Source organism: Delphinapterus leucas, chromosome 5 (genome assembly GCF_059928025.1).
Source record: "Delphinapterus leucas isolate spDelLeu-1000000601 "Yukka" chromosome 5, BTC_Dleu_Yukka2, whole genome shotgun sequence".
Classification (NCBI taxonomy): domain Eukaryota; kingdom Metazoa; phylum Chordata; class Mammalia; order Artiodactyla; family Monodontidae; genus Delphinapterus; species Delphinapterus leucas.
In genome coordinates, this window is record NC_143133.1 from 35,709,515 (window position 1) to 35,723,548 (window position 14,034).

The window sequence follows — 14,034 nt, forward strand, 5'->3', positions numbered from 1 at the left end:
ATTGTTCTAAATATAGTATTTTATTTAATCCTGTCAGTAACCCTATGAGAGAGGCACTATTAGTATCATTGCCATTTTATGGATAAAGAATCATAGAGAGTTAAGGATATTATCCTTTGATTGAATGTAAGTAAGTTAGAGATGAGCTTCCATTAAAAATCAGTAATTCAAAAAATTTTAATGTTTTGCAATTGTTTTATACAAGTGCAGAAGTGTATAGTCAATATCTTCAGGTAAGCACTTAACATTGATTAGTAACTAGAACTGTAAAACATGTAATTGAGCATGATTTCATAAATTTCATTAATTTCATTAATAGATATTAATGCATTCTCATTATAATTATGTAACTGTTTTAACACTTTGATATTTTTCAGAGCTATAGCTGTAGGTGATTTTAGTTGGTATAAGATCATGGCATTAAATAGTACTGAATCTCATGGTGAAATTAACTTTTTTTTCCTATTTGCTTTCAATCCACCTGATTACTTCAGAAACTATCAGTTGGATTCTAGTTTTTAACTTTTTTAAAAAGGCAACAGTTACTAGCTGGAAAGTTTAGAATATTAGTTTCTATTGTTCTTCTTTTGTTTTCATTTGAATTTTTCAGAGTACTTTTTCTTACCTTCTATTAGTACTCTTTTGCTACCTTCTATTAATGACAAGTGATTCTTTTTAAAAGTGTTCTCATTGTTCTGAGGCCCTGGGAAGAAAGGCACTTTCATATCATCCTGGAGTATCTGTTGATAGAATGACAAATAGAATTGCCCATTTTTTTAAATTGTTGTTTATTTCTTTCTCTTTATTCATCCAATTTATTTATTCATTCATGCAGGCATGTTTGCATTAATATTATGCCAAGTACATATGGTTGAATTCATGTAAGTGCAAGTCATGTTGAAATGCCACTTCTTTCTAAAAATGAGACTGTGGATTTTTTTTTTTTTTTTTCGTTACACGGGCCTTTCTCTGTTGTGGCCTCTCCCGTTCCGGAGCACAGGCTCCGGACGCGCAGGCCCAGCAGCCATGGCTCACGGGCCCAGCCACTCCGCGGCATGTGGGATCCTCCCGGACCGGGGCACAAAACCCGCGTCCCCTGCATCGGCAGGCGGACTCTCAACCACTGCGCCACCAGGGAAGCCCGACTGTGGATTTTTTTTCATGTATTTATCAGTCATTTGCATTTTCTCCTCTGTGAGTTGCCTGTTCATATCTTTTCTCTATTTTTCTATTGGATTATTTATCTTTTTCTTTTCAATTTGTGATTTAACATCCTTAATTTTAACTATTAGCTATTCATCTGTCATGTTTTGCAGAGAGTAACTTAAAATAAAAATACATATCAAACTTTAAGAGGCTAGCTGAGCAACAATTGTGTTAACCTTTTTAAACACTAACAGAATTATAGTACTTCTATACAATGCTTTCATCCTTTTGAAAAATATAGCCAGAATTTTTTAAATATTTTTTTTTTGGTCACTCTGTGCCACTTGCAGGATCTTAGTTCCCCGATCAGGGATCGAACGCAGCACCCAGCAGTGAAAGCACCGAGTCCTAACCACTAGAATGCAGGGAATTCCCTAAAATATTTTTACTATTTGAAATGTTAATTTTTTAATCTATTCCAAAAATACATTTGGCAATTCACATATTTTAACCATTTTTGATTTGTTAGGAATAACATACATGTACGTGTTAAGTCTTTTCCAACTCTAACAAAGTTAGATTTCACAAAATCCTTTTTGTCATGTGTATAGGAAAACGCTGAAGACTTAAAACAAATGAAACAGACTCTGCTTGATGCTGAAACTGTAGCTCTTGATGCCAAGAGAGAATCAGCCTTTCTCAGAAGTGAAAATCTAAAGGTGAAAGAAAAAATGGTAAGTTATTTTTGTAATATTTGTAAAAACAGTTGAAATGATCAGTACATTTCTGTGAATCTGCAGTGTTTCTCTCAATAGAAAGAACTTGCAAGTACATGCAAGCAAATGGAAAATGATATTGAGTTATATCAAAGCCAGTTGGAGGCGAAAAAGAAAATGCAAGTTGATCTGGAGAAAGAATTACAATCTTCTTTTAATGAAATAACAAAACTCACCTCCCTTATAGATGGCAAAGTTCCAAAAGGTATTTCATCATTTCAGACTTATCTCTTTGCAAATCTGACTTTATACAGAAATGTACCTAAAAGATTTTGCAACTGTATTGCAGTAATTAAAAATCCATTATTCTCTGGTGTTTTTAATAGCTTAATGTGAAGTTTTAATGTCATTTGGTATCTGTATTTATAAATGTTTCCTTGGACCTCAAACCATAAGGGTTTAAAATTTTTCAAATAAATTGAACCCAATCTTGGACAAGGTGATTAACAATTGGATGAGTTGTTTACCAACACTGGCTCTTTCTTTAATAAATTTTATATAATCTGGTTAAATAATCTAACTATGTATGTAATTTAGATTTACCCAACAACTGCAAGCTGTTTTATTTAACTTACTAAAAATTTCCTAGATTTACTGTCTAATATGGAATTGGAAAGGAAAATTACCCATCTCCAGAAAGCACTGAATAAGGAAGTCGAAGAAAATGAAGCTTTGCACAAAGAAGTTAATTTGCTCTCAGAATTGAAATCTTTACCTTCAGAAGTAGAAATGCTAAGGAAGGAGGTAAACACTTTTTTAAGCAAACAACTCTTACCTTAAAATAAAAACCTTTGCAATAGTGCCTTAAATATTTTGCCATATTTTATTTTAAAGTACCAGCCAAGAGACTGTAAATGCCTGACTCAATTTGTTAGCAATGGAAATATAAGTCAAATTCTAAGCAAAACCATGAAATGCCTGCTACACCAGAAAGTTAGAAAACACTTTAAAATGATAGGTGAGGAATTAAAGGCACATGCTGATTGTGTTTCTCCTGTCCTTCTCCATGCAATCCTTACTAGAACCAGAGATTAGAAATCAAAACTTTGAAGGTAAAGTTAAACAGGATAATATATTGTTAAAGAGATGTCACAATAAAAATATTGCCTTTCCTCAGTCAAACCTTTGCTTAATTTCAATGTCTTGAAATTGAGGTGAGGCAGAGAAAGTTTTTTCCTGAAAATTGCTTAAGTAGATCATATATTGCTAACATAGCTAAGTTTGCTTTCTTTTCCATAGATACATGATAAATCTGAAGAGCTCTGTGTAATAACATCGGAAAAAGATAAATTGTTTTCTGAAGTAGCTCATAAGGAAAGTAGAATTCAAGATTTACTTGAAGAAATTGGGAAAACTAAAAATGACCTAGCAACTTCCCAGTTGAATTATGAAAGCACTGATCAAGAATTCCAAGATGTTAAAAATCATCATATTGAATTTGAGCAAAAGTATAAGATGGTCCTTGAAGAGAATGCAAAATTGAAACAGGAAATAGGAAATCTCTCTAAAGAAGCTCAAGAACTTGGTTTAAATTTGGATGCTTTGAAGACAGAGGTTGGTACAAGACACCCTCTAGGGAAATGATCTTTAGTCTTAATGGGGTTTGGCTTCCACGTGTACGTCGCAGAATGCTCTGCTTTTCACATTTACTTTTTCTTATCTTAAAGCTCTCTCACAAAACCCAAGAACTTCAGCAGAAAACAACTGAGAATCAAAAAAGGTTAAAAGAAGTGGAAGAGCTGAAGGAACAATTAGAAAGTAGAGATTCTAGGCTGCACACTGTAGAAAAGGAGAAAACACTGCTTACTGAGAAACTTCAACAAACCTTAGTAGAAGTAAAAACCTTAACCCAAGAAAAGGATGATCAAAAACAACTCCAAGAGAGCCTGCAAATTGAGAGGGACCAACTCAAAAATGACATTCAGGATACTATAAACATGGTAAGGTTTTGAACTGATTAAACTTTGAAATCTCAGATCCTCTTTAAAAACATTACAGGAGCCATCATTTATTATTTATGATCAAGCAATAGCTATAAAATTATTTTCATTGTTTCACATTCTAATGGAAATTATTTTCTATTTCTCTGACAAAGAATATAGACACCCAGGAACAGCTACGAAATGCTCTTGAGTCTTTGAAACAACACCAAGAAACGATTAACACACTAAAAATGAAAATTTCTGAGGAAACTTCCAAGAATTTGCATATAGAGGACAACTTAGGAGAAACTGAGGATGAATTTCAGGAGAAGGTAAGGGGTGTTTCTGTTCAAAGTTTTTGTATGCTTGTATATGAACTTTCTCCTTAACCTCAGACACTTAAGTGCAGAACAGTAATCTCAATCTTATTTATTATTCACAGTGGTAATAGCTCAGAATAATTTACACGCGTAAGTCTCATGTCTTTGAAATAACTTCAAATATAACTGCTTACAATCAATTTGAAAAGGAAAAGACCAAAAAAATACTAGTTCGGACTTTGAGCTGATACTTTTCTAAGGCCTATTGTAATTTACACATCTTTAAAAGCCCCTCTGAATCCTAAGAATGTAAGAAAGATTCAGTGCTTATTATTAATTATGGCTAAAATATTTGTTTTATGTTGGATTTTGTATACTATATTTGTTTAGAGTTTGCTATAGAATCAATGTATGTATCGTATTTGTGTCTATTTTTAGGGTTTGGACCATAATTTTACTATTAGGTGCTTAAATATTGCCTTAATAATTCATTCTAGGTAAAATGGTTCATTTTGTCCTGAGACCTTAGGAGAAAAACTACTTAACTAGTTATTCAATTATATATAAGAAAAACTAGGATGCTAATGGTGACTTTTTAAAGGGAGGTATATTAGTGTGCTAAGGCTGCCATAACAAAATATCACAGACTGCTTGTAAGCTATATGTTTATCTTCTTTGCAGAAATGTCTGTTCAAGTTTTTCCCATTTTTAAATTGGTTTATTGTTGTTGAGTTGTAAGAGTTCTTTGTATTTTTCTGGTTGTTAACCCTTTATCAATTATACGATTTGCCAGTATTTCCTCCCATTTCATAGGTTGCCTTTTCACTCTGCTGATTTTGTCCTTTTTTGCACAGAAGCTTTAAATTTTGATATAGTCTAATTAGCTTCTTTTTTCCCCCTTTACCCAGGCACACAATATTCCTGCCTTGGAAAATGAGCTTTCTCTTCTCTCTCCCTATTCTTGAGGCCTTCTCTCCTAGAAAAGCATTTTCACTTCCACTATTATCTTGTGTTCTCAGCTTATCTATAATTTGGATCAACCATAGGCCAAAGGTTCTTGACCTTGACTTGAAATTTATAACTTCTACTTTCACAGGGGGAAGGTTTTTTGAACAGTTTTTTTTTTTTAGAATAAGATACAACAATGTATAGCTGCTTTTAAACAAATGAAAAATGCAATCATAGGGTCCCATGAGAAGGAAGCAGTAGAGGAGAAGTGAGGGAAAGGAAGAGTTATACTCACTGGGACCAACTGGCTCCTATAGTATTATGTTCATGCTAGAAGTGTCCATGGTGATAAAAGAGTCTGATGGGATTCTCTGGGGCCATTCTGTTCATTAGAGATCTTGAAACCTGGGCTGGAAGTCTGAGATCACCTTGTTCTTGTGATAACCTTGCTCATGCTGGAATCACCCATGTAGATAAAAGAGTGGGTCTGGGAATTTCCAGGGGCCCTCTGTTCATCTGGGTACCACAGAACTCCATTAAGTAGGTCTATCAGGAATCCCTTGGAGTACCCGTTTTCAGTCCTGCTTGATGTGTCTCTTTGGAAATGCAATTTCTCTAGTGTGTCTCAACAGAAATTAGATTTTACTCATAACCATGGTAGCTGAAATACTTCCTAGGCTGAGTTCAGTTTTGAAATGTACCTTGGGCATCATTATAGAATACTTCCTCTCCATCTGCTTTGTCTTTGTGTATATTCCTTTGTTTAGGAGTAAAGATGCAGGCTTCTGAATTATAATATCTGACAAACTGCTCCCAAAGCCTATATGTTCCCCACCTCGTGTATTGGGTTGGCCAAAAAGTTCGTTTGATTTTAGGTAAAAATAAAAGACACATTTTTCATTTTCACCAAGAAATGTATTGAACAATGTATTCATTGACCAAACAAACTTTTTGGCCAACCCAGTAGTTAGCTCTGTGTGCACCATTGTCAGAAGCTCATGAATATTGCCAACACTAAGAGGTTAACTAAACAAATATGGTTTGTCCATATCCACTTTAGAGAATAGAGCAACTAGTAAATATACTAATTTGAAGATTACGTAGCAGTATGGGAAACTGCATATGATCTAAGTGAAAAAGAAAAGCTAAATTGAATCCTATATATGTAAATTAATTATGATGGCTATGTTTTAAAAAAAGTTAATGGAAAAAACTGGAATGAAATATTTTAGAACTCTAATAGTGGTTGTGTTGGTGACACTGGATGACATTTTTTTCTCTTTATGTTTCAAATTTTTTTCTAATGTTACTTATAGATTACTATAAAAACTTTTTAAAACATATGTGGCCAGTATGGAACTGAATGTATTTATTGGGCTACTATAAGGTTATATAGTGACACTCTAATTTCATGCCAACAATTGTAATGTCAGCCTTTATCTCCTTTTACCAAGGAGTTCACATTTTAAGTTACCTTTGGTTAAGACTTATTTATGGATAAATAAATTTATATAACATGCTTTTCTTAAGCAGTAAATGAAAATTGTATATTAAGAAAAGATGAATTATGCTATTATAATGTGAGATATATTTCTACCAAAATTATTTTGCCCTCTACATGTAATAAAGCTCCAGCTTTGGTGAGTATGACTACCTCTGAAAATAAAGATTAATTGGGAATAGGGGCTAGGGAATGATTTCCAGCTTTTAAGGAAAAAAATAAAGTGATAGAGTTCAAGGCGGCTTAATTTTTCATAAAGTCAGGTTAACCCATCATACGTGAAGATAATTGTTAATTATCTATAGCTGTCCAGGTAGTTCTTATCAGTGAACAGGCACAAGAGCACACACTCTGGAGCCAGACTATTGGATTCAAAACCTGGTTATTCTTCCCTGGGTGACCTGGGGCAAGTGACCTATCCTCCCTGGTATTGTTTCCTCATCTGTCAAATGGAGATAATACTAGTACCTACCTCATATGGTTATAGTGATGATTAAACGTGTCAATATATCAAAATAGTGCCTAGTACATAATAAGTAATATATGTTGGCTATTTTTATTATTATTAAAATTATTATTAACTAAGAAATTCTTTAATGTATTTATATTTAGATGGTTGGCGTAGATAAAAAACAAAATTTGGAAGCCAAAAACACCCAAGCACTGATTGCACATGTTGAGGATAATGAGCTAATTGAGCAACAGAGAAAGATATCTTCTTTAATACAGGAGAAAAATGAACTGCAACAAATGTTAGAGAGTATTACAGCAGAAAAGGAACAACTGAAGACTGACCTAAGGGAAAGCATTGAAATGGTAGGATTTAGCACTGTATACTTAGCAATAGTTTTGTCTTTGTACATTTTAGATTTTTCCAACTTTACTGAGGTATAATTTACATGCAATAAATGTATCTGATGCAAGAGCACAGTCTGATGACTTTTGACAAATGTCTCTACTTGTGTACCTTCCACCTCAGTCAAGATATGGAATATTTCCATCACCCCAAAAAGTTCCCTTGAGTTCTGATCTATTTGATCCTAATCTTACCCTCTGCCCCATATAGTCACTGTCCTTTTTTTTTTTTTACCTTAATCACTTAATCACATTGTTTTCACTTGCCTTTCCCTTCTAGAACGTCATACAAATAGAATCACACAGCATACACTCTTTTGTGTCTTCTTTCTTCTCTCCTGCTCATCGCTGGGTAGTGTTCCATCATATGAACAGGCCACAATGTTTTCAGACTTTATCCTATTGGTAGAAATTTAAGTTATCTCCACTATTTGGCTATTTTGAATAAAGATGCTATAAACATTCATATACAGATCTTTCTATGAACATATTTTTTTTTTTTATTTCTCTAGGGTAACTATCTAAATGGAATAGCTGGCTCATAGGTAGATGTATATTTAACTTAATGAAAATTTCCTAGACTGATTTCCAAAGTAGTTGGTACCATTTTACATTCCCATCAGCAAATTAAGAAAATACTGAGGGCTCCACATCCTCACCAACACTTCATAGTATCAGTGTTTTTAATTTTGGCCATTCTATTGGGTGTGTACCTTATTGTTTTCACTTGCCTTTCCCTAATGACTAAAGATATTGAGCATCTGTTCATGCTTCTTAGCATGAAATGGCTTATTGGCCATTGTGTATCTTTCTATAAATTATCTGTTGTCTCAGTGATGTGTTATAGATTTCAGTGCACAGGTCTTTTCCATATTTTGTTAAAGTTGTTCCTAAATGTTTCTCTTCTATTTACGCTGTTCTAATTTTTTTATTTCACTTTTAATTATTTGTTGTTAATGTTTGCCAATATTTTCAAACCTACTTTATTTTTTGTTTCTAAATTTAGGGACAATATAATGTGTCTAGATTGAAATTAATATTTTGAGAAGTTTGCTATGGATCACAGTAGAACCTGACCTTTTGTGCAGTTTTCCATGTTCCTTGGGATTGTCTGTTTGGTTAAAATTGCTGAATGTAAATAAGAATACAGACAAAAGTCATATTTGTTTCTCAGTCTCTGGCTTGTGGTGTTTTTGTGATATTGATACTTGAGAAAGTCACTGTTTAAGCTTAATAACTAGGATTAACCCACTTTATGCTAGCAAAGGATGCTGCCATTTTGAGCTTGCTATTAAGCAATGTATAAAAACCAAAGTCATAGGCTTCCCTAGTGGTGCAGTGGTTGAGAGTCTGCCTGCCAATGCAGGGGACACGGGTTCACACCCCGGTCTGGGAAGATCCCACATGCCGCAGAGCGGCTGGGCCCGTGAGCCATGACTGCTGAGCCTGCGCGTCCGGAGCCTATGCTCCGCAACGGGAGAGGCCACAACAGTGAGCGTACCGCAAAAAAAAAAAAACAAAGTCATTCCAGCATATGAAAAGCCCATAACCATATATATATATGTCTCATATATCATCTGTTAACAAAAGCTTAGAAAGTCTCTTTTGGCTTAGGGGTAGAAAATGAGCAAACCTCTCATGACAGAATACAAAATCCAGTTCTAATTCTCATGATAAGAATGTAAGATGAGCAATAAAGAAACAGTATTAAAAAAGCAGATTCTTGACCTTTATATGATTAAGACTCTTTTTTTAATTAGTCTTTTCCAACGTAGTTTGCCATGATTTCTTCTTCATTTTCAGGCTAAGGCAAATGCTGATTTTTACCTGATTTCATGAATGTAAGCTAGTATTTTAATCTCAGCTTTTTTTTTAATTCTAGACCATTGAAAACCAGGAAGAATTAAGAATTCTTGGAAATGAACTTAAAAAGCAACAAGAGATAGTTGCACAAGAAAAGAGCCATACCATAAAGAAAGAAGAAGAGCTTTCTAGGACCTGTGAAAAACTGGCAGAAGTTGAAGAAAAGCTGAAGGAAAAGGTGATTTTTTGAGTTATATTCCTGGTCATTTTTTCTGACTAAACTTTTTTTTTTTTTTTGTAATAAATTTGATTCCAGCAGACCTAAATTCCAGAAATAATACATACCTTGCCAATGAACAGATCTTAGTGCTAATATTTTGGACAATTTCAACTCCTGCTGAGATGTTAACTAACATCCTTTGTGAGGATTATATTTTTTTAGTCTTTAAATGAGAGAGGGGGCCTTCATTCATCTAAACGAATCATTTGATATATTCATTCATCAAGTACTATACATTCATACAGTACCACCATGGGCCAGGCACTGTTCTGGGCTCTTGAGATACATTAGTCAACAAAACAAAGATTATGCCCTTATAGAGATATATTAGTTATTCTCTAAAATGTAAAATTTATCTCTACAGTTGGCCCTCCATATCTGCACATTCTGCATCCATGGACTCAACCAACCACTGATCAAAAATATTCAGGGGAAAAAAATTCCAGAAAATTCCAAAATGTATAACTTGAATTTTGCCACACACAGGCAACTATTTACATAGTATTTACAACTATTTACGTAGCATTTATATTGTATTCAGTATTATAAGTAATCTAGAGATGAGTTAAAGTATACTGGAGGGTGTGCTTAGGTTATATGCAAATACTATGTCATTTTATATAAGGGACTTGAACATCCACCAATTCTGGTATCCACAGGGATTCATGGATACCAGGGGATGACTGTATTACCATCTCATAGATATTTACAATAAGGTGCTATTGTAAAATTTATAGAAGAGCTAAGACCCTTGTAACAATTGTACTCCCCAAGTAATTCTAAAATGCACCCACCAAGATCTTTCTGTATATTCTAGTAGTAGTGCCACATGCATTATAGATAATATATTGTGATTTCCATTGTGCTTCCGTATTTTTTTTTCCTAATGTGGGCTCTCTTAATTCTTATCCTTTTTACTATAACTTAACTGAATATATTAAAGCCTTACATCTATTTCATATTCCTCCTAAATAAGTGAAATCAGTAAATTTATGTAAAAGTTAATGCCTCATTGTTTGTTTGGGCCACCCCATATGGACCTTATTGGGAATGAAAGTAAATTATTCAAGTTTTTAGGAGAAGTGGAATTATAGTTACTTGGCAGTTATATCTGCATATTTAGTCTCTTTTTAAATTTTTCTCATTTTCACTTTACTTCTTTGATTAACCTAGTGACACTCTGTTAGTGTCCTAGGGCTTCTGTATCAAATTACCATAAACTTGATGGCTTTAAACAACAGAAATTTATTTTTTCACAATTCTGGCTCTTAGAAGTTCAAAATCAAGATGCTGGCGACCAAGCTCCCTCTGAAGGCTCTAAGGAAGAATCCTTTCTTGCCTCTTCCTGTCCTTGACTCCCAGCTGTCCGTGGTACCCTTTTTCTTGTAGCTGCATCTCTCCAATCTCTGCCTCCATCTACCTATGACCTTCTCTGTGTCTCTGTGTATCATTTTCTGTCTCTTATAAGGACCCTCTCATTGGATTTAGGGCCCACCTTAACCCAGGAATATTTCTTCTCAGTCCTTAAGTAATTACATCTGCAAAAACCCTATTTTCAAAGAAGATCACATTCTCAGAGTATGGGCAGACTTGAATTTGGGGTGGGACCCTATTTGACCCGCTGTAAGCACTATCTAAAAGGTTACTTCACTTTTAGTGTTACTTGTCTGTTTATACTGGAATAGTAGGCAGAGCTATGATAATGATTATTTCAGTTTGGCAAAGTACATTTTACATAAGAATTTTAGGAGGATATAGACAAAATGGTAATTATAAAAACTATATTTCTTAAGAGCCAACAACTCCAAGAAAAACAGCAACAACTTCTTAGTGTACAAGAAGAGATGACTGAGATTCAGAAAAAGATGAATGAGATGGAAAATTTAAAGAATGAACTAAAGAACCAAGAATTAACATTGGAACATATAAAAATTGAGAGGCTAGAGTTGGTTCAGAAACTTCATGAAAATTCTGAGGAAATAAAATTCATAACCAAAGAAAGAAATGATCTAAAGGAATTACAGGAGTCATTTGAAATAGAAAGAAATAAGCTTAAAGGACACATAAGAGAAATTGAAGCTACAGTAAGTCATACCCTTTTCTTTCATCTATTAAATGTTTCTTTAAAAACTGAGTCAGTTGGAAAGGGGGAGGCAATGTTGGGCTGATGTTATTACAATTATTCTTTAAATTTAACTTGCTAATAAAGGGTCTAGAAACAAAAGAAGAACTAAAAGTGGCCCACATGCTTCTAAAAGAGCACCAAGAAACTGTTGAAGAACTAAGAAGGAACATTTGTGAGAAGACAGCTCAAATAATAAATATTCAGAAGAACTTAGAAAAATCCAATACTGAATTGCAAGAAAAGGTTTGTCTTTTCTTCCTTTGCTCCTTGTCCCCTCTTCCTTTCTTTCTCTGAAAGAAAAATAAGCAGTAGGTAGTGACTGAGTTATGGTTCATTCATTTATTGGGTAGTAGTTGTTGAGTGTCTAATGTAGCAGGTACAGTCCTGGATTATAGAAATAAAATGGGAACAAGGTGGACAAAAATCTCTGTGATCATAGAACTTACTTTGTAGTGGAAAGAGTTCTCAATAAATAAGCAATCAAACGAACAGGATAATTTTAGATAATAGCAAATGCTATGGAGAAAATCAAACATTGGGGTAACTGGACCAACCTATGTTAAAAGCCCACTACGTGCCAAGCATTGAGACTGTGGATATGAATAAGACATTGTTCTTTTTCCCCAATATAGGCATATAAAAAAATCTCTCAATTCCAGTATGATAAATGCAGAAATATGCTATGCAAAGCTACATGGTACCACTAGTGATCATGGAAAGGGGGAATCAATCTGTACACATAACAAATTTGTGAAGTAGCATTAGAATTCATCTGAGAATGGGGGCCATTCATTTATTGAGATAGAATCTGCTCAATTCTGATTTTTCTCCTGTTGCATTTGGGAACTGGTATAGAAATGAAGCATGCAACTGACCAGATTGATAATTTGTTGGTAAAGTGTACTGTGGATGTAAGCTGGAGAAAAAAAACAATTATGACAGACTATTACTAGCAGAAAAGTCATGAATAATAGCTTGAGTAGGAATCAAGAGAAAATGAATAAATAGGAGTTTGTGGTCCATGGTAGGCCATGAAGGTTCAAAATCACTTTCATTGCTATGGAAAGTAACCTCATCTTTTCCCTTTAAAAAATTATGATAACACTCTAGATAGTAACCTTGGTATTTTATGAATATCATAAGGCCCCAGTGCTTCATGAGGAACAGGAGCTACTTGTTAATGTGAAAGAAGTCAGTGATATTCAGGAAACAATGGATGAACCAGAGCTATTGAAAGAACAATCCAAAACCAAGGATTCAAAAACACTGGCAAGTGTAGAAATGGAAAGTCTCAGGTTGACTGAAAAACTTCAAGAAAGTCACGAAGAAATAAAATCTCTCACTAAGGAAAGAGATGATCTTAAAATGACAAAAGAAGCACTTCAGGTTGAATGTGACCAACTGAAAGAAGAAATTAGAGAAACTTTGACTAAAGTAAGTTTCATCCTTTCCTCCCATTTTAATAAGTGTTTAATAAATAACTCTTTGCTAAAAATGACATTTGTAACGTTCCTACCAACTTTCTTTAAATGTCACTTAATTATGAAGTGATTGGAAACAGAACAACTAAAAATTGCTCATAAATACTAAGAAACTATGGAAAATGAGTTGTTTTCTTAAATATTCAAAATGATTTAGAAAAAGCAGTGTTAAATTACAGGAAAGGAAAAAGTCAAAAACACTGTTTTCTTCCCTTGTTTAAACCTATTTCCGCAGCATCCCATAACGCATTACCATCTTCCTCACTGATCCAGTCAGAAATCTGGGAATCATTCCTACTACTATCCCTCCCTCCCCACTCCCTCTGTAATACAAGAACCAAACCTTGTTGATTTTAAGGTGTGTACCTGTGTGTGAAATCCTCCCACTCTTCTCTCCATATTGCTGATGCCCTAATCCAAGTTACAATTACCCCTCTCTGGCTTTGTGCAATAGCGTCCTACCTGGTCTCCCCATTCATATCATACTTCTCTAATTCATTCCCCTTTCTGGCCCAAGTGATCTTTTCTTCTTAAAACCTTTTAATAACTTCTCATTGCTCTTGAAATACACACCAGCATGCTTCTTCACGTGACCTTTGAGACCCTAGACCCCAGACCTTGCGGGTTTCTAGCCCTGTTTCATCTCACTCTTCCTCCTGCTTATTGTGCTCCAGCAACTCTAGTCTGTTGCTCTTCTGCATCTCATGACTTTCAGATGTTCTGGTCTCCCTTCCTGTAGTATTTCCATAGTCCTCTTTGCCTAACAAGTGCTCTCATCTTTTAGATCTCCACTGAAGCTTCCATCCCCTAGGAAGCCCTTCCTAAGCACTCACAATAGGTTAGGTTTGCCACTGGTAGCCTGAAAGAACCCAGCACC

At 34.4% G+C, this 14,034-nt stretch overlaps 1 protein-coding gene across 6 annotated transcripts in view; it reads left to right on the forward strand.

The window, feature by feature from the left end:
- The window catches only part of CENPE (centromere protein E), a 77,924-nt gene that overhangs the window by 26,672 nt on the left and 37,218 nt on the right, over nucleotides 1-14,034 (forward strand). For all 6 annotated transcript variants that reach the window (XM_089911625.1, XM_022567065.2, XM_089911624.1 and 3 more), the window contains 11 exons: nucleotides 1,758-1,880; nucleotides 1,962-2,127; nucleotides 2,512-2,666; nucleotides 3,162-3,476; nucleotides 3,590-3,862; nucleotides 4,018-4,176; nucleotides 7,226-7,429; nucleotides 9,351-9,509; nucleotides 11,345-11,635; nucleotides 11,761-11,919; nucleotides 12,820-13,110. In XM_089911625.1, coding sequence (XP_089767751.1) covers nucleotides 1,758-1,880; nucleotides 1,962-2,127; nucleotides 2,512-2,666; nucleotides 3,162-3,476; nucleotides 3,590-3,862; nucleotides 4,018-4,176; nucleotides 7,226-7,429; nucleotides 9,351-9,509; nucleotides 11,345-11,635; nucleotides 11,761-11,919; nucleotides 12,820-13,110 — 2,295 coding nt within the window. The remainder of the gene's footprint in view (nucleotides 1-1,757; nucleotides 1,881-1,961; nucleotides 2,128-2,511; nucleotides 2,667-3,161; nucleotides 3,477-3,589; nucleotides 3,863-4,017; nucleotides 4,177-7,225; nucleotides 7,430-9,350; nucleotides 9,510-11,344; nucleotides 11,636-11,760; nucleotides 11,920-12,819; nucleotides 13,111-14,034) is intronic.